General features: G+C 46.2%; 3 protein-coding genes and 1 pseudogene across 6 annotated transcripts in view; 2 read left to right on the forward strand and 2 right to left on the reverse strand.

Annotated features, from left to right (window-relative positions):
- LOC310684500 (interferon-inducible GTPase 5-like) lies at window positions 1-16,323 on the reverse strand. 3 transcript variants are annotated; one of them, XM_083455745.1, is made up of 4 exons: window positions 15,969-16,323; window positions 4,767-5,002; window positions 4,448-4,578; window positions 1-1,289 (listed from the first exon to the last, which is right to left on the reverse strand). In XM_083455745.1, the coding sequence occupies exon 4, from the start codon at window positions 1,271-1,273 to the stop codon at window positions 116-118; it is 1,158 nt and encodes a 385-aa protein (XP_083311871.1). In that variant the 5' UTR covers window positions 1,274-1,289; window positions 4,448-4,578; window positions 4,767-5,002; window positions 15,969-16,323; the 3' UTR covers window positions 1-115. The 3 variants fall into 3 exon arrangements, with proteins under 3 accessions (XP_083311871.1, XP_083311872.1, XP_083311870.1); XM_083455746.1 differs by having other exon boundaries at window positions 4,440-4,578; XM_083455744.1 differs by having other exon boundaries at window positions 4,448-5,002.
- The window catches only part of LOC310684385 (interferon-inducible GTPase 5-like), a 56,800-nt pseudogene extending 37,207 nt beyond the window's left edge, over window positions 1-19,593 (forward strand). The window contains exon 3 of the transcript XR_014515493.1: window positions 18,862-19,593. The product of XR_014515493.1 is annotated as an interferon-inducible GTPase 5-like (transcript). The remainder of the gene's footprint in view (window positions 1-18,861) is intronic.
- On the reverse strand, window positions 10,764-24,690 carry LOC310684625 (interferon-gamma-inducible GTPase 10-like). Its single transcript, XM_083456034.1, has 2 exons — window positions 23,560-24,690; window positions 10,764-13,018 (listed from the first exon to the last, which is right to left on the reverse strand). The coding sequence occupies exons 1-2, from the start codon at window positions 24,340-24,342 to the stop codon at window positions 13,010-13,012; spliced, it is 792 nt and encodes a 263-aa protein (XP_083312160.1). The 5' UTR covers window positions 24,343-24,690; the 3' UTR covers window positions 10,764-13,009.
- The window catches only part of LOC310684226 (uncharacterized protein), a 28,841-nt gene continuing 20,655 nt past the window's right edge, over window positions 17,027-25,212 (forward strand). The window contains exon 1 of the mRNA XM_083454986.1: window positions 17,027-18,173. The gene's annotated coding sequence lies outside the window, so the exon portion shown is untranslated. The remainder of the gene's footprint in view (window positions 18,174-25,212) is intronic.

Consider the following 25,212-nt stretch of genomic DNA (forward strand, 5'->3'; position numbering starts at 1 on the left):
TCTGATTATTATTATTTTAATGTTTTTTGGTGGTGGTTGTTTTAAAAATGGAAACGTATAATTCACCAGATACTATATATCAAGCACTTAGTCATCATGGCACATCTGCTTGCTGCTAAATGGACTTTTTCCCCTCTGCCTCAAGAGCTTTGGCCAGAACCCTCTTGGTGTCATCAGCAGCACCCGATATGCATTTCTGCAGCATGAAGTAGGTGCGAAGAAGCGAAATCCCTCCGGACAGAAGAAAGCCAAAGATGGGGAAATGCTCCCAGCGGTGATATTCATAAGCCATCACTGAGAGTCCCACCAAGTCTGGCAGCACCCATAAAATGGCAGAGAACATTCCCAGGGACTGCATTGCTGCTTTAAGGGCTGTGCTTGTCTTTCCAACCCGCTGGGCCAGAGCTGCAAGGGATCGATCGTCCAGGCCAAAGTCTAGGAAGCACCAGGAGTGGAACTTACTAAACAGAAATATGGGAAGAAGGAAGGGAACTGGGCTTCCAAGAGCGACCAGCAAAACAAGCCTTCTGGTCCAAATCTTCTCCTCCACAGTGGTTTTCTTTTTCTCTAAGATAGGCAGGCAGATGCTAGGGAAGCGGAGCAGAAAGGCTTGCCTCTTCAGCCGCAGGAGATCGTTCTTCAGCGTTTCCTGCAGGAGGGGGAAGTCAAAGCAGTTGGCTTCCCAGTTGGAGACGATGAAGACTTGTGGGTCCCTCACTCCTTCTCTTACCAAGCACTCTTTGCAGTCCTCCTGGATGTGCAAGAGGACCTTCTTCTCACTGTAGTCAGATGGCTGTTGCCTCTTGGCGGCTGACAGGTCCAGGTCTGCTTTGGTGCGCACAAAGTAGAAGCTCTTGCCCATATCTTGGATCTCACGGACCAGGTCAGAATGGGTGGAGCGGAAGCGCTGGGAGCCGACGATGACGAAGAAATCAAAGTGATTCAAATCGACCTTCTTCTCAAATTTGTCCTCCCCAAAAGTTGCCATTCCCTTTCCGGGGTGGTCCCAAAGGATCACTTGCGGAAGTGTCGGGTGTGGGTAATCCTTGACTTGCACCGTCGTCATCTGTATGCCAGTCGCAGCGGCACGTGGGTCATCGGCCCGAAGACCCAGCATGGCATTGATGAAGGAGGACTTCCCAGAACCAGGCTCTCCTACTACGGCAATGTGGAGCGGAGTGCTGTTGAAAAAGGGCAGTGGTTTTGCCAGGACGTGCGACACAGCGCCTGCCAATTGGCCCTGAGAAATGGCTACCTCGAAGTCTTCCACCATTGTGGATCTTGGTGCGCTGCAGAGAAAAGAAGCAGGAAAATGTTAAGCGACCGGCCTAACTAGAAGCATTCATTAGTGGCATGCCCTCCGTAAAATTTCCAGCGGCGCCAATATTATTATCATTTGCCAAGCAACAAAGCTTTACAGGTAGAAGGTATGAATCCCATCACATCCCATAATTCAGAAGTGAGCGCAAGGATAAAGTGCCCAAAGGTCATGGGACGCCAGGAGCTGGAGTTGCCGAACAATAAAACACCCATTGTCAGTTAAGTTAACTCTTTACTCAAAGAAAACCAAACAGTGCGGGCTGAGTCAACACAGCAACTCTTCCCATGATCTCTTGCCCCAATGAAGCTGTTGTGAGGACATCCCCCACTCTCTAAGGCTCCTTCTTCCCCAGCAACCTGAATTTCTTTTGTCTTGTCTCTCATTGCTCTGCCCTCTTCATTCCTCTTCATGTTCCGGGAGACCAGGGGGGACTGAAGCTGGTTACACCACAAGGGGGAGATTCCCTGTCTCTACTCTGCCTCTTGACCCCTCTCCAGTTCTGCCTCTGATTCTGGACCGCTCTCTGCCACAGACTCTTCCTGCTCACTAAACCCTGTTGCCTCTTCAGCTTCTGACATCTCCTCCTCCTCCCAGTCTGCTCTCTCTTCTCCCTCTGACCACTCATCTTCCACCCAGCACCAGTCCCCTGGCTCTGAGACTTCTTCCCCCGGGGGTTTCCTTGGGGGTTCCCCAACTGGTGCCTTCCACCACTCCTCTGCATCCAGCCAGCCCATGACACAGGAGCAGAGCCCAAGAGCCCTGAATACAGAGAGGGACATGAGGAAGGGGACTCTCAGCATTTTAAGAAAGTGCACTTCCTGATTTTTGATATATATATATTTTAGGTTGGGGAGGGAGGCTGTACATTGATGATTAAACCTTAAGTATTTTTAGAAAGACGCAACAAAGAGTTATCAGTCTGAAGGTGCAGAAGAGGGGGGTCTGGTCAAAAGGAAGAAGGGGTTGGAGCAGTTTTATTTAAGTATTTTTTTAAGAGTGCACCCTTCCTTTAGACACTGTATGTAAATTCTGCCCCTGCTTGTCATTGAAGTCAGAGGTTTTCAACCTTTTTGTGTCCATGGCTCCCTTGACCAAGTACCTTCTTTCTGCGGCACCCCTGTGGGGCTCAGGAGCCCAGCTATGTCACCCCTTGCCTGCAGAGCTGGCAGTCTCTCACCCTTTTTTGAAAACACCCTCCCTTGTGGAGTCTTCCCTCCTCTCTTCTCCCCTCTCCTTGGGAGTCCTCTGGCAGCCACTGCTGCTGCCTGTCCTCTCTGAGCTGTCACCCCACTGCCTTCAAGAGAGGTGCCTCCTCACACTGCCCCACAGGGATCTGGGACTTGTCTGTCCATTCTCAGCAGCAAGGGCTGGTGGTCTGGCTGGGCTCCCTCGCCCCCTTGCCTGCTTACTCTGAGGCCCCTTTCAGCTCCTGGAAACCAGCACCCCCTGGCCAGCCCCAGAGGCACCATTCGCCTGGGGATCTTGTAGCCTGGGCTGCTGCAACAAATAGCTGTGCAAGCCTTTGGGGGAGGGAGGGAAAGAAGAGGGATGGAGGTCAATGTTGCCCATGGCACCCCTGACCAGCATTCAAGGCACCCCAGGATGTCACGGCACACTGGTTGAAAAACATTGATTTAAGTATTTAATAACCTCATACGCCTAATGTGTCTGAATTCCCCCACTCACTTCCCTCCCTCCCCCAATGTGCACATTACCAGCTTTCCAAAAGAATGGTCTCTGTTCTCAGATTCGGGAAAGTCTCCCCCCTCCTTCTCCCCAACCTGTGGAAGGACCCGACACAAATTCCTCACCTCTTTACCCCTCAGCAAACCTTTATTTCCCCCCCCCCTTCTCTCTTCCCTCCTCCGAAGAAGTCACTTGGAGGGCTGCTGCTATTTTGTGTTGGTGTTGCTGAGAGAGGAAAGGGGGGGAGAGTTGCATGAGGAAAGTGAGGGGGCAAGAAACCCTCTAAACAGACGGGGGGGGGGGGCGAAGTGCTGAGCAGGGTCCGGCTTGTAAAGATGGCCCAAAACTGGTCGTTTCTCACCCCTGCTCCCTACCATCTTCCCTTCAGGGAGGGAGAGAGTGGGATGGGAGTTATTTTCCTTCTGATCCTGGTATCCAAGGTGAGGGAGGAGTCAGGAAACGAGCGGGAGGGGCTAATGAACAAGGTCTCCCTCTCTCTCTCTCCCCCTCCCTCCCTGCTCCAGGTGTGTGTTGGGTAGGCAGGTGAAGAGCAGCCTGGAAGGGAGGGCTGTGTGCACCAGTGGAGAGATCTGGGATTGCCAGGTTGGGGGGGGGCAAGGGAGGTGGGCTGTGAGCTCTCTCTCTGTGTGTGTGTGTGTGTTTGTGTGTGTGTGTGTGTGTGAGAGAGAGAGAGAGAGAGAGAGAGGGAGAGAGAGCTCTGAGACCAGAAAGTTATCCTTGTGGAACAAATCAGTATGATATGGTTTGTATGTCTGTGTATTGTTTTACAACTGAATTACATTAAAAAAAAACTGTCAAGTCAAATCAAAATGTCATTTTCTTTCCTGAAACGTTTTATCAAGAAATAATAAATTTAATACTGGATTTTCTGTGAAAGAGTTCATTACAAGGAGAAGTGAGTGAGGAATTGAATAGGTGGAGGGGGGATTGGAGGAGAGACGGACCGCAGAGCTAATTTGTCCGTGGCCTGGGGGCGCAATCTGGACGGGTCTGCCAGGGGCGCCAGATCACCTAGCTAAGGCTCTGCCTGCTTCCGAAGAGCTCCCCCCCCCACTCTGCCAAACCCCCAAAAGTGAAAGAGGAGGGCAGCCTCGTAGCAGCTGCAGAGGGAGATGATAAATGAACACGCGTCACGGCTCGAAAGAGAGAGCCGCGTTGATTACAGAGCAGTTACTTATAACTCTTACATAGAACACCAACTCTGCTTGCTGCCTGGTGATGGCATGTAATTTATTCCCTTTGCAGCGGCGAAGAAGGGCAGCCTTCTCGAACATCATTTTTCATAAGAGTAAAAATAAACGATTCTGCCGCCCCCCGCCGAGCAATGAGCTCAGAGTCTCCTTTAACGCAGACACGCTCAGAAAATAACAAAAAACACGGAAATCATCAGAGTCCCAGGAGAAATGCTCACCTCCTTACCTGTGGCCAGTCCGAATTTTTTTGCAGTAAAGCTCAGTTCGGAGACTTTGCTTGCTGGTCTCTTAGGCTTTTCTCCGTCCAACTCTCTTTCTCTCTCTCGCTTTTATTCCCTCTCCCGCCCGATCGTCGCACTAAAAAAAGCAAAGAAGAAAGCGAAAGTAGGAGCGAGGACGAGATTGCAACGCATAGCGAGAGCCGAATTCCCCGCTAGAGGGAGCTCCAAGCAGCCTGATTGACAGCGGTGCTGCTGCCTTTAAATGGGAAGGTCCCAAAGGCCCACTCGTGAAACTTGAAGCATCCGAGGTGGTTAATCCTTTACCTCTGCCGTAGTTGCCTCTGTGCCCGTCTCAGCAGCTCCCGCGTTTTCTCCACTTAAGCCCCTCATGGCCCTGATTTCAGGGGGTTGATCTAGATAACCCTTGGGTTCCCTTCTAGATCTGCAATTCTACGATCCTATGACTTTCCAGAGCCTGACGCTCCTACTACTGCAGAGTACATTGGAGTCTTTGCAAAGGACGGTAGAAATTTCAGGAGCGGCGCGAAATGTTTTGGCACCTGCAAAGAAGCAGAACGGATTCTATCGCTTGTCTCAACTTCTTTGAGGTTTTATGGCAATTAAGAAGGACATAAATGCTGCGAAATAAACAGTGTTGTTCCACCACACTTTCTTCACAGCGTGGATGCTTGCGGCTCATGACATCGTTGATGTAAAAGTAGCAACATTTGTTCCATGATGTATTTATTGCTTTGAAAACCCATTATAACAAAGGTGGTATCTAACATCGATGGTAACAAAGCTTTGTGTACTCTCTGGCCCCTATTAACCAGTGCAAATGAGGACAATCATGCAGGCAGGATAAAATCTGCCACTCACTCCTGATATTTGGGTTGATCTTTTGTAATTCAGAGCAGGGCTTTGAGTGTGACTTCCCCTGTTCTGTGGAATAGCATTCCTGCAGAGATACAACAGGAACCCGCTACCCATAATTTCTGGAAACAACTGGAGATGTTTTCTTTCTGACAAGTTTTCCTAGGTGGATGAATAGGTCGCTGCCATGAGTGTCTATTTAGCATTGTTTGGAAACATATTAACTTTTTTTCCCTGGGTTGTTTTTAACTGCTTTTCAGCTGTGTTCATTGCATTTTGTACACTGCCTTTTGGGGAAGAGAATAATAATAATTATAATCATAACAAATAGAACTCCTGGTGAATTTTCATGAGAACTCTTTAAAAAAGGAAATAGCCAGCTGATATGGAGATGGGAAGAGCTGAACTTAAGAATTGGAAAAATGAGAAACTGAGAGAAACTGAAAATAATAAATTTGCCCACTTCCTGCAGTTCTCCCCCAACGCTGAAGGAAATACTTGCTGACATTCCCCCTTCTACACAAATATTAAAGGGGCAGGAATCCCTGTCCTCTTTTTCATCTCATCTCCTCTAAAATCTGCTCTGGAAGGTTGCTCCCAGCTGGGAAGGTGTGCAAGTCTGCTCTGGAAGGTTGCTCCCAGCTGGGAAGGTGTGCTTGGGTGAGGAGAAAACATTATGTAGACAGAGATGTTGAAGCTGGAAGCTCCTCATATCCTTCAGAACAAGGATATTGACAAGCTGGAATGTGTACAGAGGAGGGCGACCAATCAAACCTCTGGAAACCAAGCCTTAAGAGGAACCGTTGAAGGAGCTAGGTAAGTTTAGCCTGGAAAAGAGGAGATTGAGAGGAGATACGATAGCCATCTTCAAATATCTCACAAAGAAGAGGGAATAAGTTTGTTTTCTTCTGCTCTGGAGGGTAGGGCCTCAAATGGCTTCAAATTACAAAATTGCACACGAGGAAGAATTAGTTTATTTTTTAGAAACGTTCTAATATTCTGCAGGCTTTAGAGCCCGCATGACAAGCTGGCTTTGCAAACCAGGCAGGCAGGAAGGACACCAAACTCCCTCAGAGTGATCCTAGACTGACAGCAAAGCCTGTGTCTTATCTGACACCCTCAGCCTTAGGGGACATCATGCAAGGCCCCCTGGCACTGCTCCCTTCAAGGGTTTCTGCAGCCTCACGCAGAGTGACTTGCCTTCCCTTCCCCCAGCCTTGGGAGCTGGACCTCTTCGCCACCCCCGCCCTCCAACTCTGTTGCGGATTATTTATTTATCCTGCTTAATCTTAGGAAGGGGAAGGGAGCTGCAGCTTTTTGTTATCTTGGAGCAGAAATTACATCCTGTTTCCAAGTTTTCCTCTCCCCGCGCTTGACCAGTACACAGCTCTGCTCGAACAGGTGATTTCTGAGAAAAGGAAACCTAAATGAGTCTCCCTAGTTCCTCCTCGTTGTAAATAATTTCTTGGACTGTGCTGGGTCACAAGGAAGAGAGCAAAAGGAAGCAGAAATTTCTCCAGCCTGAAAGCAGAGGAGGAGAATGCAAACAAAGTTTTCCCCAACAATCAAAAGAACGAATTTGTTTGGAGTCTTTGTATCATGTCATCCCATTTCTCCTGAGTTTTGATGCAGTGTGATCCCCACATGACTGGCTCCAAAGGGCCAAAAAACTGAAGCATATGGGGTGGTGTGGGGTAAAAACAGGAGCCCTATGCCTAGGATACCCCAGTTATAGCTTTCCCCCAAAAATTCTAGGTAGTTAGTTAAAGGTGCTGAGAGTTGTTAGGAGGCCCCTATTCCCTTCACAGAAGTACAGTTCTGAAAAGTGATTCAGCAGCCTCTTTAATCAGAAGTGCCTGGGCACCATTTTTGCGTGCAGAGCTGAGCCGCGATGGGTGAAAGAGGGAGAGGAACTGGGGAGCACGAGAATGACTTGCGCACAGTTATAGGAGCCAGCTCCCAGGGGCCAACATATGGAAATATTTTATTGGAGGGGGGCTGCTCCACATCCTGTGATCTAAGAGGTGAGGCAGGGCTTACCTGCCTCCCCCCATATTTTAAGTTGGCACCCCAGTACACAGTCCTGTTACCTCTGTTGCTTGGCTCCCTCTCCATCTCCAAGCCCAGCAGGAGTCAGGTTCCTGCTTCTTTTTCGCAAGGGCAATGCCCATCAACTTTTTTGGGAGGGGGCGCCCTCAAATACGATATTTTGAGGGGAAACACATGTAGACTCCTAACTCTGTGGTTAAAGTGGTTATCAGAGGCTGTCACAGGGGGAGGGGCCTGCTCTGAAGCATGCTGGGCAAGTGTAAACCCCATGAGACCCCCCAGTGTGCCCCCCAACATTTTCTCCCTAGGGGAGGGGGGATACGAGCAGCTCCTCCTATTCAGGAAGAGGCTACTGCGGAGACATTCGCTCTCTCCCAGTGTTTTGCATTGCTTGCTTTTACAAATGTAATTGAGCATCAAACTTTGCCCTCAGCATGGCAACCCCAAATTTCCAGAGCTTGTTTCCGTGAGCTCATCACTGAGGTAGACACCATGTTTCCTTCCCTCTTGTCCGGCTGTATACTTGAGCTGCCTTCTTTCACTGCTCCAGTAGATTCATGTTTGAGAGACTCCCTTGCATGGCAGCCAACTCCTAGAGGCTGTTTCATATATGTTGGAAAGTGCCCAGGCTGGTTGGCGCAACCCAGTCAGATGGGCAGGGTACAAATAATAAAATGCTGTCATTGTTGTTGTTCTGAGTCATTTTGGATGGTGTTTGGTGTTGTTGTTGATTGAATTTATATACCGCCCTATACTCAGGGGTCTCAGGACATTTCACAGAATAAAATCAAGATATAAAACCACAAGATACCAAATAAGAATAAAACAACAGAACAATACCTGCCCCCCCAAAAAACACATTTTAAAAGGGCATAGGATGTCAATCAGATCAGCCAAAGACCTGGTTGAAAAGGAATGTTTTTGCCTGGAACCTAAAGGTGTATAATGAAGGCGCCAGGCAAACTTCCCTGGGGAGAGCATTCCACAGACGGGGAGCCACTGCAGAGGAGGCCCGTTCTAGTGTTGCCACACTCCAAATCTCTTGAGGAAGCGGCACACGATGGAGGGTCTTGGAAGATGATCTCTTGGTCCGGGTAGGTTCATATGTTGTTGTGACTACAAATATATAAATTGTTTTTAAAGATGAAATAGTGACGGAGATGGGTTGGCTGGCCTGATCTGGTGTGATCTAGGATTGCCTCAACATAATCTGACCCAATCCTATGTTGATAAAAATTGGCCCAGTCCAATTCATTAATTGGATTGGGCTGGATCTGATGCACAGCCCAAGTGAAACGTGTTCTTAAATAAACACTTAGCTCTAGAACCCCTGCTGCCATATTGTCCCAAGTCTCTTTCTCAGATACCATAATTCTCCTCATGAAGTTCCATTCTCAGCGCCACAGAAGCTTCAACATGGAACATAAGTCCCTTGCACTTCGCTCTTAGCTGTTCAGAAAGCCAAAGCAGTGTTGTAAATCAGATGGTGTTGGGCAGAGTCTGAGACCCACACATGAAAATATCAAATAAGTATGGAGGAAAGTAAACCCACTTAATGTCCTCCACAAAGATCCCCTGGATTTAGGTAGGCTCAATCCAATTTGTAGGGTCTCCTAGGCCTGCAAATTTCACCCACTTTGGCCAAAAGGGGATTATTTGATTCCTCATTATAATGAATGGGGACACAGAGCTTTATTTGGTTAGAGTTGTCTGGAACCCAAAACACAGATATAAGCAGAGAGAGTACAGAGTAATTAATGCACAGATACTTGGTCACACCTAGTGAGTTGGAATGTGTTTGTCAGGAGTGCGTGCAGGAGCCTGGCCCTGTGACTGGTAGGGCTTTGCAGAATTGGGGCCTTCCTGAGTTTGGCCTGGAAGGGCAAGGCGCTGCCGCACAGGGGAGGCTTGAGAGAAGACTCGTAGCACCTGGTGGCAGGGGTCAGGAGGGGTATATATGACCAGCAATACCCTCTGGCTCTTTGCCACAGCAACACACTACCCACCTAGCTGTGCTTCGGTTTCCTGACTCCTGGTTTCCTGACCCCTGGACTCTTGGCTTCCCAGCTCCCGGTTTCCTGATTCATGGGCTCTTGGCTTCCTGACCCCTGGACTGCTGATTCCTGCTTCCCGATCTCTACCCCTGTCCCGACGTACTGAGCCAGGACTCCGACTGCCTGTAACTCAGACCGTGACAGTGTTTTGCTATTTGTCAATAAAAACTATATTACTTTGCCTGTTTATTTGTGTTGGCAGCCAGTGGGGGAACATTTGAACCTCCAAGGCTTTAAGGATGTAAGGTTTTACAGAAAAGTTGCATTCTGAGGAGGGCTAAACTCATTCCACAAATAAGAGCTGGTGTTGCTGACTCCCAGCTTGATGCATAGGCAATGCATAGCCATCTCTTAGTGTAGCTGCTAGTAGCTGTCAGTGTAGGCACCTCCAACACCTGGAAAAACTTGGATTTTTATCTCAGCAGCTGATAAAATCACGTATGGACTATAACAATCTCAAAAACAATTGGCTAGTGCTTGGAATGAACAAGTTCAATGTGCACTGAATTACTTTGAAAACCATCTGAACTACATGTGAAAGTAGTTCCCATAATTGCTGGGCAAACTAAACATGAATTAAGTTGATATTGGGGCAAAACGAAGAATGATTTCTGGCTCATCTTCAAGTTCATTGCCACTTTCTAAATGCTTTAGAGTATTTCTACAAAACAAATTTGCCAAGGATAATTTGGATGAGCTTGAAGTGAACTGAACATAAAGAGAACTGGTTTGTTTCATAAAGGGATGAACATGAATGGGAATTAGTTCTTTTACGGACATGTTGAACTTGAACTAGTTCTAAGCTCTGATATGGACAGAGACCTGATTTCAAGTCTTGTTTCTTCTGATGATGTCGTCTCCGTTTTCTTTGTTTTCTCAAAAACCAAGAAACAAAAAAATGGAAAATAAAAAGCACATATCCCTGAAAAACAAAACAAAAACAAAGGAAGAATAAGAAGCACCGATCTGGAGTTATTTGTGGCAGGAGGACACCCAAAACTTCCTCTACTCCAACTATGTTGAAGATGAACCAATCTTTCTCTGTTTCATAGCATCCTAAAATACAAGGAAATTTGTGGGTATGTGTAGGCTTATTTCCAGAGAAAAAACCCTCCCCAAAGGCTCCGGCTTCCCCTACCCACCCACCCAGCTGGTGAAGTAAAGAAAAGATTAATCATTACAACAAGGAGGCTGAGAGAAAACAGGCTTGTGGTTCAGGTTAGGACACCTAAATTTGGACCATTGCCTACAGCTTTCCCATGCCTGGATTAAATGATTTTTTAAAACAAAAATTGGAACAGTTGGGGAAATAATTGCAGTAGGGAGGATTCAGGAGAAAAAAACATTTCTTAAAATTTTAATATTTATTATTTTATTGAGATTAAGTAAATAAGGCAAAAGGAAATAATAGAAATCAAAGGAGGAAGAGAATACATTAAAACATTTTTAAAAGCAGCAATAACAAAATAACCACAAAATATACTACAGGCTACAAAACTATATAGTCTATATTTGCATGGATAAGCGTGTCTCGCAGGATCCCACCCAAGAAGATATCTGTGTTAGATCTTGTTTAATATGAACTGCTTCAGATTTTGATATCTCCTCATTAAGATCAGTAACTTTTTGATCCAGGGCTGTAATTTTAAGATTCACCTTTGCTAAATTATCCTTCAGACATTAATTCTGCATCACAATTTACTTAGGCGTATCAGCAATAGAACTCTCTGAAGCCGTTTCTCTTCTCTTCTTTTCTCCATTCTTTATGTTTTGCTGCTGCAAATTTGCTGCATGTCGGAGGGGGAGACATCCATCACTTTAACACTGACAGGTAGGAGATTAGAAACCTCTAAACTGGATAAAAATTGTCCAGGCAGGCTACTGATTAAGCATTGTTACAATAGGGCTGCCATATGTCTGGGATTCGTCCGTTGGAAGTAGTGTCCAAGCAGAATTCTTGAAAATTGGTAAAAATGTTTGTGAAATGTCAGAAGTGTTGATTTTTTGAGAAGATTTCCTTTAAAATAGCTCAAGAACTTCTTTTGTTTTGGGGAGATTTTGCCAAAAAAAGCTCATCAACTTTGCCCTCCCCACCTCATCTCTATAACTTTGCCCCCCCCCCAAATAAGCAAAAAGCTCAACAACTTTTGTGTTCAGATTATCACTTTTGAAATAAGGCAACCCTACGAGTGCTGAGCTGAAGAGTAATAAAGGGAGCATGCTAGGATGCCATGTTGCAAGACCAGAAGACGAACTTGTGAAGAAAGCAATTGGTTGATGCTGTCATAGAAAGATGAGATTATGCATGTTGTACCTGGATGTCTCTTCCCAGGTAGATGTATTGGCTGTTTACTTGGGTTTCTTGGGCTCAGCAGCCTTTGCCAGAACTTTCTCTGCATCTTTCACAGCGTTTTCCAAGAAATTCTTCAGGAAGTAGAATGTGGTAGCAAAAGAACTGCCCCCACCATAGAGAGACCCCAACACAGGTATGAAATCCAGAACCGCCTCTACCACTGTTATTGCTCCCCAAATTGCTGACCTCATCAAGATATCCATGACAAATTCTGTCGTGATCATACCGGTGCTTGGGGTATGTTCAATAACACATTTCAACTCCTCAACAGGTTTCTCCACACGATTTGCTAGTATATTGAGGGAATCTTCATCCAAGCCAAAAACTTTGCAGATCTCATTCATTGTCGAAACCAGAATACCAAGGTCACAACCAAGCGAGAGGAATGGGAGAGGAATCAGCCCAACAGTACAACTCACCATGGCTTTTTTCCATATCAGGCTCTCCATAGCAGCCTTTTTCTTTTTAACGCTATCTTTTGTTAAAATTGGAAGAGACATAATTAAAACATCTCTCTTGATTTCATCCTGTTCCTTTTCAATAGTGTCTTGAAGCAGGGGGAAATCATACTTGCTCAAATCCCACCTCGATATCAGAAAGACCCTTGGTGAAGACTCACCTAATGCTTTCAAATTATCATAGCTATCTTTCCGTATAATGTCAAGTGTCTTCTTCTCAGCCTGCATCATCTCATGGGTGTCCTCCACATTGATGCGTTTTGACCGCCTGTTGTTTTCTATATCGTTATCCACTTTGCAGCGCACATAGTAGAATTTCTTCTTATTTTTACGGATCTCAAGAGCCAAGTTGGTGTCATCCTCAGTGAAGCGCCCTGAGGCGATGATGATGAAAAAATCATACTTGCTGAAATTGACCTTCTCTAGGTATTCCTTTGCACTAAAATTATTTGTTCCAATTCCTGGTAGATCCCAAATTTTGACTTTGGGGAATGTGGGGTGTGAATATTCTTGTGGCACCATTGTTGTTTCTGTCATCCCAGTCTCAGCTGCACCCTTTTCATTATCTTCCATTCCTCGCAGGGCATTGACAAAAGATGATTTTCCGGCACCAGATCTTCCTGTGATGGCAATTTCCAACGTGATGTTATTTAATAAATTTGACAGCTGTTGAGCTTCAGCTAAAACAGCTTCAAATGGTTTTTTCTCCAAAGCAGACTTCACTTCAGCTAGGTCTTTTTTTAAGGTTTCTTTTGTGATGGCAGGATCCATGACAGTGGCTCAGTTTATCTGAGAAGGAGAAGAAAACTCTAATAGTTAAATGATAGCCTTCAACAAACTTTTATGGACATATTTACAATCCATGGTTTATGGGGGGGGGATCAATTTACATAGGACATATCTCTAAGACCATGGGTTGTTTGAGCAGCAGCTGGTAGTATTTCAATAAAGTGAAGAATTGTCCCTGCTGTCAATCTCTCAGAAATCTCTATGTGCATGCATTCACACATAACCCTTAAAACATGTTTGTGTGGGATGTGGATATTTTTGAACTCAAATTATTCATTCCTCTAGAGATGTGTCTAAAGGAAGCATTTACACCCTACTAAAGATTCCCTTTTTTGGATAAAAATAAATAAAATTAAATTAAAAATAAATAAGTGAATGCACTGTGCATATCCCTAGTATATTCTGGCCAAGTCTTGCCCTGCCACTTTCACAAAAATCACCATAAAATGAAGAATATTTTTAGAAATGTCATCAAGGGGGAGGTGAAAAAAAGGAGCCAGAGGGTCGAAATAAGTGATGCAGAAATTGCCCAGAAATATTCTTAAAGGGCAATACTTAATACTGGGAGAAATATCCACATTGGGTTCTTGTCAACTAACCTTTACTCAGCGATGACTCACTGAAATTAATAACCATGCCTATGATCCATTAATTTTAATAAGTCTACTCTGAGTAAATGTTAGTTGAAGACAACCCATTCTCAGCAACATTATCTTGTCCTGAAAGCTATATACATATAATGAATAAATAAATAAATGAAATAGAGCTATAGGGAAAAAGAGCTATGAGGAAGTTGCAGAATCATAGCACTGTAGAGTTGGAAGGGACCCTGAGGAACATCTAGTCCAACCCCCTGCAATGCAGGAATATGCAGCTGGTCCATACAGGGATCGAACATGCAACGTTGCTATCCAGGCTCATCAGGCAGCACCTATCCAGAACCGAGAGAACCTCCAGCATCTTCTGCCCTGCCCTGCCTCAAACCCTTGCCATGCAGTTTTTCTAATCAGAAGTGGCGCACAGATACAATTTTTACACACCAGCAAGTGCTGGGACGCAGCCATGTTCCTGCTGCTTTGTTGAAGGGACAGGGTGGGGTCTGTAGAGGGATATATTGAATTAACACGCGAAAGGGAGGCCGGTGGCATTGGCTTCAGGGCAGTTACTTAAAACTCTTATGCTTTGCTTCTGCACTAAGGGACAGCCCAGATGTTCTCTGCCTCTTCAGCACTCAGGGCATTATTTGGAGAACAGAAGTTGCTGTATTCCTCTGTTCTGCACCCCATTCCCTGCTCTGACAAAGAGGGTGGGGTCATGAACTGCATTGCAATGCTGATAGATGCCTTTTATTAGACTCGGGCGCGGGGAGGGGGTGAGAGGGGGACACCCTTATAGTAGCACAAGCTCTGCTTGCTCCCTGGTGATGGCATGTCATTTATTCCCTTTGCCACGGGGAAGAATTACAAGCCTTTGACAGAATTACAAGCCTGGTAGATGAAGGGAACGCAGTGGATGTAGCCTACCTTGATTTCAGCAAGGCATTCGACAAGGTGCCCCATGATATTCTTGTAAAGAAGCTGGTAAAATGCGGTCTTGACTATGCTACCACTCAGTGGATTTGTAACTGGCTGACTGACCGAACCCAAAGGGTGCTCATCAATGGCTCCTCTTCAACCTGGAGAAGAGTGACTAGTGGGGTGCCACAGGGTTCTGTCTTGGGCCCGGTCTTATTCAACATCTTTATCAACGACTTGGATGATGGACTCAAGGGCATCCTGATCAAATTTGTAGATGACACCAAACTGGGAGGGGTGGCTAACACCCCAGAGGACAGGATCACACTTCAAAACGACCTTGACAGATTAGAGAACTGGGCCAAAACAAACAAGATGAACTTTAACAGGGAGAAATGTAAAGTATTGCACTTGGGCAAAAAAAATGAGAGGCACAAATACAAGATGGGTGACACCTGGCTTGAGAGCAGTACATGTGAAAAGGATCTAGGAGTCTTGGTTGACCACAAACTTGACATGAGCCAACAGGGTGACGCGGCAGCTAAAAAAGCCAATGCAATTCTGGGCTGCATCAATAGGAGTATAGCATCTAGATCAAGGGAAGTAATAGTGCCACTGTATTCTGCTCTGGTCAGACCTCACCTGGAGTACTGTGCCCAGTTCTGGGCACCACAGTTCAAGAAGGACACTGACAAACTGGAATGTGTCCAGAGGAGGGCAACCAAAATGGTCAAAGGCCTGGAAACGATGCCTTATGAGGAACAGCTAAGGGAGCTGGGCATGTTTAGCCTGGAGAAGAGGAGGTTAAGGGGTGATAAGATAGCCATGTTCAAATATATAAAAGGATGTCAAATAGAGGAGGGAGAAAGGTTGTTTTCTGCTGCTCCAGAGAAGTGGACACGGAGCAATGGATCCAAACTAGAAGAAAGAAGATTCCACCTAAACATTAGGAAGAACTTCATGACAGTAAGAGCTGTTCGACAGTGGAATTTGCTGCCAAGGAGTGTGGTGGAGTCTCCTTCTTTGGCGGTCTTTAAGCAGAGGCTTGACAACCATATGTCAGGAGTGCTCTGATGGTGTTTCCTGCTTGGCAGGGGGTTGGACTCGATGGCCCTTGTGGTCTCTTCCAACTCTATGATTCTATGATTCTATTCTATGATTCTAAGAAGGGCAGCCTTCTCGAACATCATTGTTAATAATAATATTATTGTTAATAATATGATACGATATATGATATCACAATAGCTATAATGTAATGGTTAATATAATAACAATAAAAATGTAAAAAAAATAACAAATAAAAGGTAAACAACAACAGCAACAGCAATTGTTTCTGCCAGCCCCACCAAGCGAGGAGCTCAGTCTCCTTTAACGCAAAGAAGCTCATAAAGAAACGGAAATCATTCTAGAACGAGGAGAAAAGTTCAACTCCTTACCTCCTGCCGGATCGATTTTTTGCAGCCAAGCTCAGTCGTCTTCCTGGAGGTTTTGCTTTGAGGTTTCTCGCGCTTTTCTCCGTCCTGCTATCTCTCTCTGCCTCCCTTTTATACTCTCTCCCTCCTGATCGTCACACTACTAATAGCAAAAAAGAAAGCGAAGGTAACCAGCGAGGATGAGATAAGATCTCAACAAACAGCCGAAGCCGCATTCCTGGCCAGAGGGAGCTCCAAGCAGCCCGTTTGCCAGCGGGGATGCTGCCTTTTCTGGGATCACCTGTGGAAGCATCCCATGTGGGCAATCCTTCACCTCTGCTCTTGTTGCCTCTGTGCCAGTCTCAGCAGCACCTGAGCTGTCGGCACTTAAGCAGCATGGCATTGATGAAAGAGGACTACCCAGAACCTGGCCTTCCAAAGGACTGTAGAAATTTCCTAGAATTTTTTTTTAAAAAACCTTCTGGTTAATCAGGTGCATTCATTGGTGTGCTCTGAGCATGAGTATATTGGATAAAATCCTTAGGCTGGGGTGTAAATGGCAGGCTGGGGGAGCAGAGCAGTGCTATGAGGAGAATTCGGCTGATCAGGGCATGTGACGTCCCTGGTTGCACAACCAGACGTGCATCTGCAGTACATCAGATGCGCACTGGGCACAGACATATTAATATAAGAATGCAATGACAACAAGGTTCTGCCTCCTATATGAAGTGCATCAAGTTCTTTCTTCCAACCCGCTCTATGCATAGACCTCTCCTGTTATTTGCATTAAAAAGATGAGGGGGGGGGGGGTTGGCAGTGAAAGGATTGCATTAGCATGTGCAGAGATACTTTGTTCTGCGTAGGGAGCCCTTTCATCACTAACTTGTCTACTGAGGGCCTCCTGCACATCATTGATCGCGTGACCCATTTGCACTGCAGAAAATTCTGAGAATGGAAAAGCATCATAAGGGATGTTATATTGGTTCACATGCTCAGACCTGTCAGGTTTCACTGTCAAGGTCCATAAACTCACAGATAGGCTGTGCCTTGTTGTAGCTGTGCACTGAATATCAGCAGTGTTGACCATGTATCACCGGTTTTGATCTTTGATCTGTTTGAGCAGAACTGTGTTGCTGGGCTGGCGTGGGGAGGGGAAAACTTGTAAACAGGATGCAGTTTCTGCTCCAAGATCTTTACCCATCTACCATGGCCACATTCTCACCCTCTCCCCACATGGCATTTTAGTAGGCCTCTTCTAAAACCATGTATCAGTTTGAGACCACTCCATCCTCTCTAATCTTACACAGTTACACCACTGCTTGTACATGTGGCAAACAGATAATGACAACGAGGCAATGAGCCTCCATTGGTCTGTCATCTGAAGGAAATGCCCTGTGGTAAAGTTCTCCTGAGCTTTCCACCAAGTAGCAATGAGGTAAACATGGAATTGGAACCTGGACCTAGGGCACAGACTCACTTGACATTGTGGTGAGCCTCAGGCCTGGAAAGGGTGGAGGCTATAGAAAATCATAGGTAGTCAGAGACTGTGTCAGCAGCAGTAAGTAAAAGCTCATGTGACACGAGGTAGACGTGCGCATGCCTGGCTTTGTGGCAAAAAGTATACAATCAAATAAGAGATGATGCAAGCTGCAGAACACCACTATATAAGGGAATAAGCATAATCGGGGAATATAATTGGTCAAGAAAGGTTATGGCAAGGGGAGAGGGGTATAACAGAGGGGGCTTGCCAAGCCTCAGGTCCAGCCTTTGGGTGCAATCCCCCTGGACCATGCTTCTGTACAGAGCCATGATGCATCCCTACTTGGCCTCTGCTCAATTAGTCCTTAGGCAACACAAGCCACCTATTCTCACCTTCTTAGCTAGAAGCTGCCAAGTCTTAGAAAGGGGAATTCTGTAACCTAGCAGACTGCTGCTGGGAATTTTGATGTCAAAATTCAAAACAGGAGGGAGGGGGTCCAGGCAGTGAGCAACCACAGCCTCTTCTGCACCTGTTTGTTATGCTCAACACCTAGCTGAGGGCAGACCACAGATTTCCTCTTGCTAGCACCAATTCACAAGAACGAGAGCATCAGTCTGTTGAGATCTTCTAGCTCTTCTGCTACAAAGTCCAGAGAGGACAGGAGAGAGTGTGAGCAGCTGAAGTGATAAGGCAAACTATCCTATCCTCCTATCCTCAAACAACTGTTTGTCAAGGATCTCGAGGAGCAAGTAAGTCTTAAGAGAGGTCCTTCAAAGTCATTCCCTCCCAGCCTGCTTTCCCCTTGCTCAGCTGGCAGGCTTGTGATCCCAGTGATGTTTGATCTCCTGCTGCTCTTGAGCTTCTCCCCTAAGCTTAACAGCAGCATTGGGGGGAGAGAGATTATCGTCAGAATCATGGGATGGAGAGGGAAAGTTTCAAACTGTCCTCTGCTTGCAAATCCTTTCTGTCCTTTTAAGTTGACTGGGGAGTATCTGAGAGGAGGCTAGACAGCAGAGGTTAACAGTTATCTGAAGCCCACTGTCCCCAATTGCCCATGAAACTAGGCAAACTATCTGGAACCTCCCCTTCTCCCACCTCCAAGATGGCTGATCAGTGGAAAGGTACATTGTGAGCCTCATAAGACCAGGCAGTTGGACAAAAGCAGTCTGAGGGGTGCAAATGGCATGCTTCTGAAGCAAAGTTAGAAACCTCCCTCTCTCTCTGCCGAGCAGTGGCAAGAGCCTGTGGGGTTCCTGGCATGCACCCAGGGTCTGTGGTCCTTTGGAGAACTGAGACATGGCAGGGGGGTCTTTTGCCACCACTTATTGGATGCTGTCAAGCTTCCTGAATAATCTAGCTGAGGATGCTGATAGGGTTCTAAAGAAAGCCCTGGAACCCAGAGCCCTAGGCAGAGCACCCAGGCAGGCACAACCCAAGGTGAAGTAAGTAGGAACGGCTGATGCTGCAATGGCAAACATTCTCACTTTGGCACCCCTTTTCTTACCCATTTTGGCTGGTTCTAGAGACAATGGAGCAGACCCTATAGCTGATTTGCCTTACCACAATATGACACAATCAAGCTTTTTAAAAAAGCAACAATTTTTGTAAAGTCCTTTGGAGACAAGCGTGCCAGACAGGTACACCACTGCTCCCCATTTCCTGTATGGAACCCAATACTCTTATGAATTGAATTGGCCAGGTTTAATCAATGCACCCTTTGAGATTCATAACACATGTCGTGTCCACAGTGAATGCTTTTTAAAACTGATACTTTTTAAATTTACTCCGATGTAAACTAGACACATTTGTCATATTGATGTAACATGCTATCAAAACCTTTCTGTGTAATTTCTACCCAGACAGGCCTTTAAGAAAGAGAATTCTTTGATTTTGATGTAGTTTTATTAGATGTTGCTAGAATTATTTTGTTAGATGACAGTAGGCAATAATCAAAATTACTTTAGAAGTTGAAGTGTAGGTATTTGGGGCATATAGCTTTTTCCTTTCTGAGGCTGCAGATTTTGTGGAATGTAATCTTGCTTTTCTTCGATAATGGAGAAAGCTTAGAAAAAAATGCCCTCTTCAAAGGAAAAAAATTGGGAATAAATATCCATTCCTTTGAGCACCCCCTCTCTCTTTCATTTGACCCATATAGTATTTTGCTTCCTGCCCAATTTTAGGCTTGCTGCTTCAGGCAATTATAATTTAGGTAAGATTTAGTCAGCCTTAACAATATTTTAGATTTGTAATGGTAGCAGATTATGATTTCCCCTCTGAATAAAGCAAAAGTGTCGCACTCCCCGCTCTCCTTTCCCCTTTTCCTTTCAAAATGCTTTCCTGACACTAATGCAGCAGCTCCTCTGTTCTCCCTTGCTTTGCGGAAGAGGGTCATCTCTCAAAGGGAGACATTCTGGGTTAGGTGGCCAGAGAGAGTTGCCCGCACCAACATTTTTCCACGGGGGCTAGAAATTGTTTTAAAACATAGTTAAAAGTTTGAGGTTAATAAAGAAAGGATTGGAACCACTTCAAACTTTTTGTTATCGCATTCTTTCAGACAACAACAAAATACCCCAAACTATTGTAATAGGTCTTAATGGCGTTTGATATCCTTACTACCTGTCTCGCTGCCCAGCAGTCTCCTTGCCTGAGCTGAAAGAACCTCTCAGAGGGAGGCTGAAGATTCGTAGACTGCTGGTTTGGGGGGACTTCAGCATCCATGCCAAGGTGACCAGCTCTGGGGTGGCTTAGGACCTCATAGCTGCCATGACAACCATGGGGCTGTCCCAACATGTCAAGAGCCCAACCCATGTGGCAAGCCGCTCTCTGGACCTTTTTTTCTCAACTGGGCAGGAAGAGCGTGATCTTTCCCCCTCTGCAGAGGTGGGGGACCTAATAGGATGGTCGGCCCTCAGAGATGGCTCTGGGGGATTTCCCATCATGCCTTAGAACCCAATCAGATACGTGATAGGTACGTTGGGTTCAGCTTAGGTCATTTATGTTATCATTTGACACTCCTCAATTCCTTCCAAGCCTCTTGTTTTCTGTATAGGACTAGATTTAGAGAGCATTTGTGTGTGTGCTATGTATTATGAGCTTGTATTAATAAACTTTCATGCTGAATTTTCCTTGGTTTGAGAAGTGCTTCTTCATCTTTCCAGCCAAACCTGAAACCAAGGACTGGCGATACCAACCCATGCTCTCCAAAAGGAGCTGGCTCCACAAACAGTGGTGGAGCTAGGTGCTCTGGCTCCTGGGGTAGGGCTAGCCGCCCATGGGGCAGGGCAAGCATTCCGGGGGGGGGTGCCGAGAGGCCTTGGGTCCCATGGCTTCCCTTTCCCCCATCCATTCATATCTCAGCTCACAACAGCCTCCTCTGCAACCCCCATCACCCTAGAGTCTTCACCCAAAAGACTCACCACCCCAGTGGCCTTCCAAGACGAGCATGGAAAGGAGATGAGATGAGGAGAGACAGAGAGGGGCCTTTTCCAGACTGCTCTAGGGAGCCCAGCTGTCTTGCTCCCCTTAACCCTTACGTGGTCGCACCGCTCAGAGATTCCTGCCCAGGGGGAAATTGCGCAAGGCACCGGGAGGGATCCAGATCCCACCATGAGATCCCGCTAGATTCAGGATATGACTCGGCAATGCTTGGCTAGGCTCCCATGTTGGGAAAGGGGCATACATAGGGGCCAACTCCTAGGGGCCCAGCTCCCATGGGGGGGGGTGATGACGTATTGGATGGGCCAATTGCGGAGCAGTGGCGTGATCTGCCGGGGGGATTTTGTCACACACCCCCCTCTGGGATGACACCCGGGTTGGACTGCCTCCACCACACCCCCTTCCTATGCCCCTGTCCACAAAGTGTGGCAGTGGGTGCTAAAGCGTGTTAATGCAACGTGACTACTTTAGCGACACCTGCCTTCCCATCATTATTCAATCAGGAGGCAAGCTGAGTAAACAGAGGAGCTCTTATTTCAATCTTGGCCCATGAAGGGGTCCAATTTGGCCTCCGATCACAAAATTTTCCAAACCACGTCCACCGGCCAAACAGCTGCCATCAGCTGATGGGCAGGTGCATGGTGTTCAATTCTAGGTTGGCTCCAGGTGTTGGCTAAGACAGCAGGGAATGGGTGCAGGCAGTGAAAGCAGCAGGATTTAATCTCACAATTATCAGCTGTTAAATCCTGTTCTGTATGGCTGTGAGTACCTGCTCACACAGAGCCCCATTTTTTGCAAGTGCTGGATGCAAGAGGAAAAACACAGTTGTTGTTGTTGTTGCTGCTTTTGCTGCTGCTGCTGCTGCTGTTTTTAAACACCCTATGGATTCAATATTAAGTCATATGGCTAATGGTGTTTGAGTTTTATTTTACAACCTGATCAGCAGGACCTTTTATTGCCCATCTAAAGACTGCTGAATCTCCCTTTGAATGAACAGACAAGTAGTTTGCATTCTAAAAATCTCTTTTATTAATCAAAATTGTCCTGGGAAATAGTGTTTAGTGTTCTGGACTCATCATTGTCACAAACTCTCAGATTTTTCCACTACTGCTGCTTCACTGCTTTGGACAGAATTGGCTGCACCAAACTAGTCTTCCTGTGCGTGCTTAGCTTCTGCTAGTCTGGCTGGAGAGATTTCCGTTTGTTTTTGTTCTCCAAATGGTTTACAATGAAGAGGAAACAGAGCCACCCATTTTAGGTTTCGCTTTCTCAGAAATCAGCCATTTGAGCAGAGCTGTGTGCTGGTGAGCAGCCAGGAATTGTGTGTCAAGACCCCACAGCCACCCTTTCGTTGAGAAATAACTCAAACAAGGACACGGATATTAGGTTAATGTTATTGGGCAAAATTTTGGCCACAAATTTATTGATTACAGAATGTGAGCGGTATTGGCTTAGGCACTGAATGGTCCTGTCTATATCTGACTCCTGCCCGATGCACAGGAAGTCCGGTAAGGGTAAACCCCCGGAAGGGGAAGCCCTGTTGACCTCCCCGTGGTGTTCCTGTCGGGGTCGTGTCATGGCCCTAGCCCCTGACCCGGGCTTTGGACAAGATCAACACCCCTGGATTCCTTTAATGGAATACCCTTAAGCTTGTAGGGGCAGGTGATGGCCACACCTCCGCTCTCCCATCACAAGGTCAAACAATGTCTAACCGCCACAAGAGCCCAAAGGCTCACCACCAAATACCCTTACACCTGTAACCAATGCCTCAAGTCATCTGCAACATCGGCCAGCCATATATCATTCCTCCAATTGGAAAGGGGTACGACATCATCACGAAATAGTGCCATCTTGCTGAAAACTATGGAAGGGTGCGCGATCACCCGGCCACCCAACGTGATAACCTTCTGTGAAACGGAACGATTCAAGTGTTTTCGGACACAATGTGTTGCGGCTGGAGAATTGCTGCCACACCAAACGTGTCTCTCCAAGAGCAGCGACCAAAAGAGAGTCTTTGTCGGGAAATTCAGTGCAAGATTGTCCAAGTCCTTTTTGATATTGAAGAGCAAGTCCACGCCTTTCCAGCAAGGCAAATCATTCTCACCCAGCTGCAAAACCAAAGCGTTGGGGGGGGGCATGTGCATCCACCCTGGCCTTCGCAATTGGCATCATCTCTGCCCAGTGCATCCCATGTCTCGCTATCCAGGAAATAATGATGTAGGATGGAAAACCCAGCTGGCACCCCTGGCCGCTAGCTGCCGCCTGTTCCCAGGCCCAATGGACTATACTGTGTCCCACAATCCAAATTTCTATGTGGTTTGTCCCTGAAAAGCAAGAAAATGACAGAGAAGTGTAAGTGATAGGTCTGTTTTAAATTTTGGAGTTGTCGCGGATATAACTTTTGTACGCGTTGGATTGCCAGCGTCCCATGTCTTTTATTCTGTCCACTGGCAAACCCCAGTGGGCTGCCATTGTGGTGGGCCCGATCCAAAAAGAGTGGTGTTTGAGTTTTATTTTACAACCTGATCAGCAGGACCTTTTATTGCCCGTCTAAAGGCTGCTGAATCTCCCTTTCAATGAAAAGACAAGTAGTTTGCATTCTAATGTTGTAAACAAAAATCTGCCCTTTTCCCTTATGGGATTAAGTGGCCACAGCAATTTCTTTCAAAGGGTATAGACTGACAGAGGAGGGAGGCTGACAAAGGGGGGGGGCTTTTTCTTTTTAATGCTATCTTTTGTTAAAATTGGAAGAGACATAATCAAAACATCTCTCTTGATTTTATCCTGTTCCTGTTCAAAGGTCTCTTGAAGGAGGGGGAAATCATACTTGCTCAAATCCCACCTCGATATCAGAAAGACCCTTGGAGAAGACTCACCTAATGCCTTCAATTTATCATAGCTATCTTTTCGTATAATGTCAAGAGTCTTCTCAGACTGCATCCTCTCATAGGTGTCCTCCTCACTGATGCCTTCTGACTTCCAGGTGTTATCTATATCAATATCCACTTTGCTGCGCACATAGTAGAATTTCTTCTTATTTTTACGGATCTCAAGAGCCAAATTGGTGTCATCTTTAGTGAAGCATTCCGAGCAGATGACGATGAAAAAATCATAATCATTGAAATTGACCTTCTCTAGGTATTCCTTTGCACTAAATTTAGTTGTTCCAATTCCTGGTAGATCCCAAATTTTGACTTTGGGGAATGTGGGGTGTGAATATTCTCGTGGCACCATTGTTGTTTCTGTCACCCCCGGCTTAGCTGCACCCTTTTCCTGATCTTTCATTCCTCGCAGGGCATTGACAAAAGATGATTTCCCGACACCAGATCGTCCTGTGATGGCAATTTCAAACGTCATGTTATTTAACAAATTTAACAGCTGTTGAGCTTCAGCTGAAACGGCTTCAAATGGTTTTTCCTCCAAAGCAGACTTCATTTCAGCAAGGTCTTTTTCTACGGTTTCTTTTGTTAAGGCAGGATCCATGACAGGGGTTCCTTGTGGCTCAGTTTATCTGAGAAGGAGAAGAAAGCTCTAATAGTTAAATGATATCTTTCCACACACTTTTCTGGTCATCTTTACAATCCGTGGTTTATGTGGGAAAATCAATTTACTTAGGGCATGTCTCTGAGACCAGTGGGTTGTTTGAGCAGCAGTTGGTAGTATTTCAATAAAGTGAAGAATTGCACCTGTCGTCAATCTCTCAGAAATCTATATGTGCATGCATTCACACATAACCCTTAAAACATGTTTATGTGAGATGTGGATCTTTTTTGAACTCAAATTGTTCATTCCTCTAGAGCAGGCATGGCCAAACTTGGCCCTCCAGCTGTTTTGGGACTACAACTCCCATCATCCCTGACCACTAGTCCTGTGAGACTAGACCTCTCAGAGAAGAAGAGTTTGGATTTGATATCCCGCTTTATCACTACCCAAAGGAGTCTCAAAGCGGCTAACATTCTCCTTTCCCTTCCTCCCCCACAACAAACACTCTGTGAGGTGAGTGGGGCTGAGAGACTTCAAGAAGTGTGACTGGCCCAAGGTCACCCAGCAGCTGCATGTGGAGGAGCAGAGATGCGAACCCAGTCCCCCAGATTACGAGTCTATTGCTCTTAACCACTACACCACACTGGCTCTCAGAGGGGGTGTTGAGGAGTCATAGATGGCTGGTTTTGGGAGACTTCAGCATCCATGCCAAGGTGACCAGCTCTGGGGTGGCTTAGGACCTCATAGCTGCCATGACAACCATGGGGCTGTCCCAACATATCAACAGCCCAACCCATGTGGCAGGCCGCTCTCTGGACCTTGTTTTCTCAACTGGGCAAGAAGAGCGTGATCTGAAAGTGGGGCATAGCG

This window comes from Podarcis tiliguerta (assembly GCF_965153285.1).
Source record: "Podarcis tiliguerta genome assembly, chromosome: 8".
In the NCBI taxonomy this organism is placed as follows: Eukaryota; Metazoa; Chordata; class Lepidosauria; order Squamata; family Lacertidae; genus Podarcis; species Podarcis tiliguerta.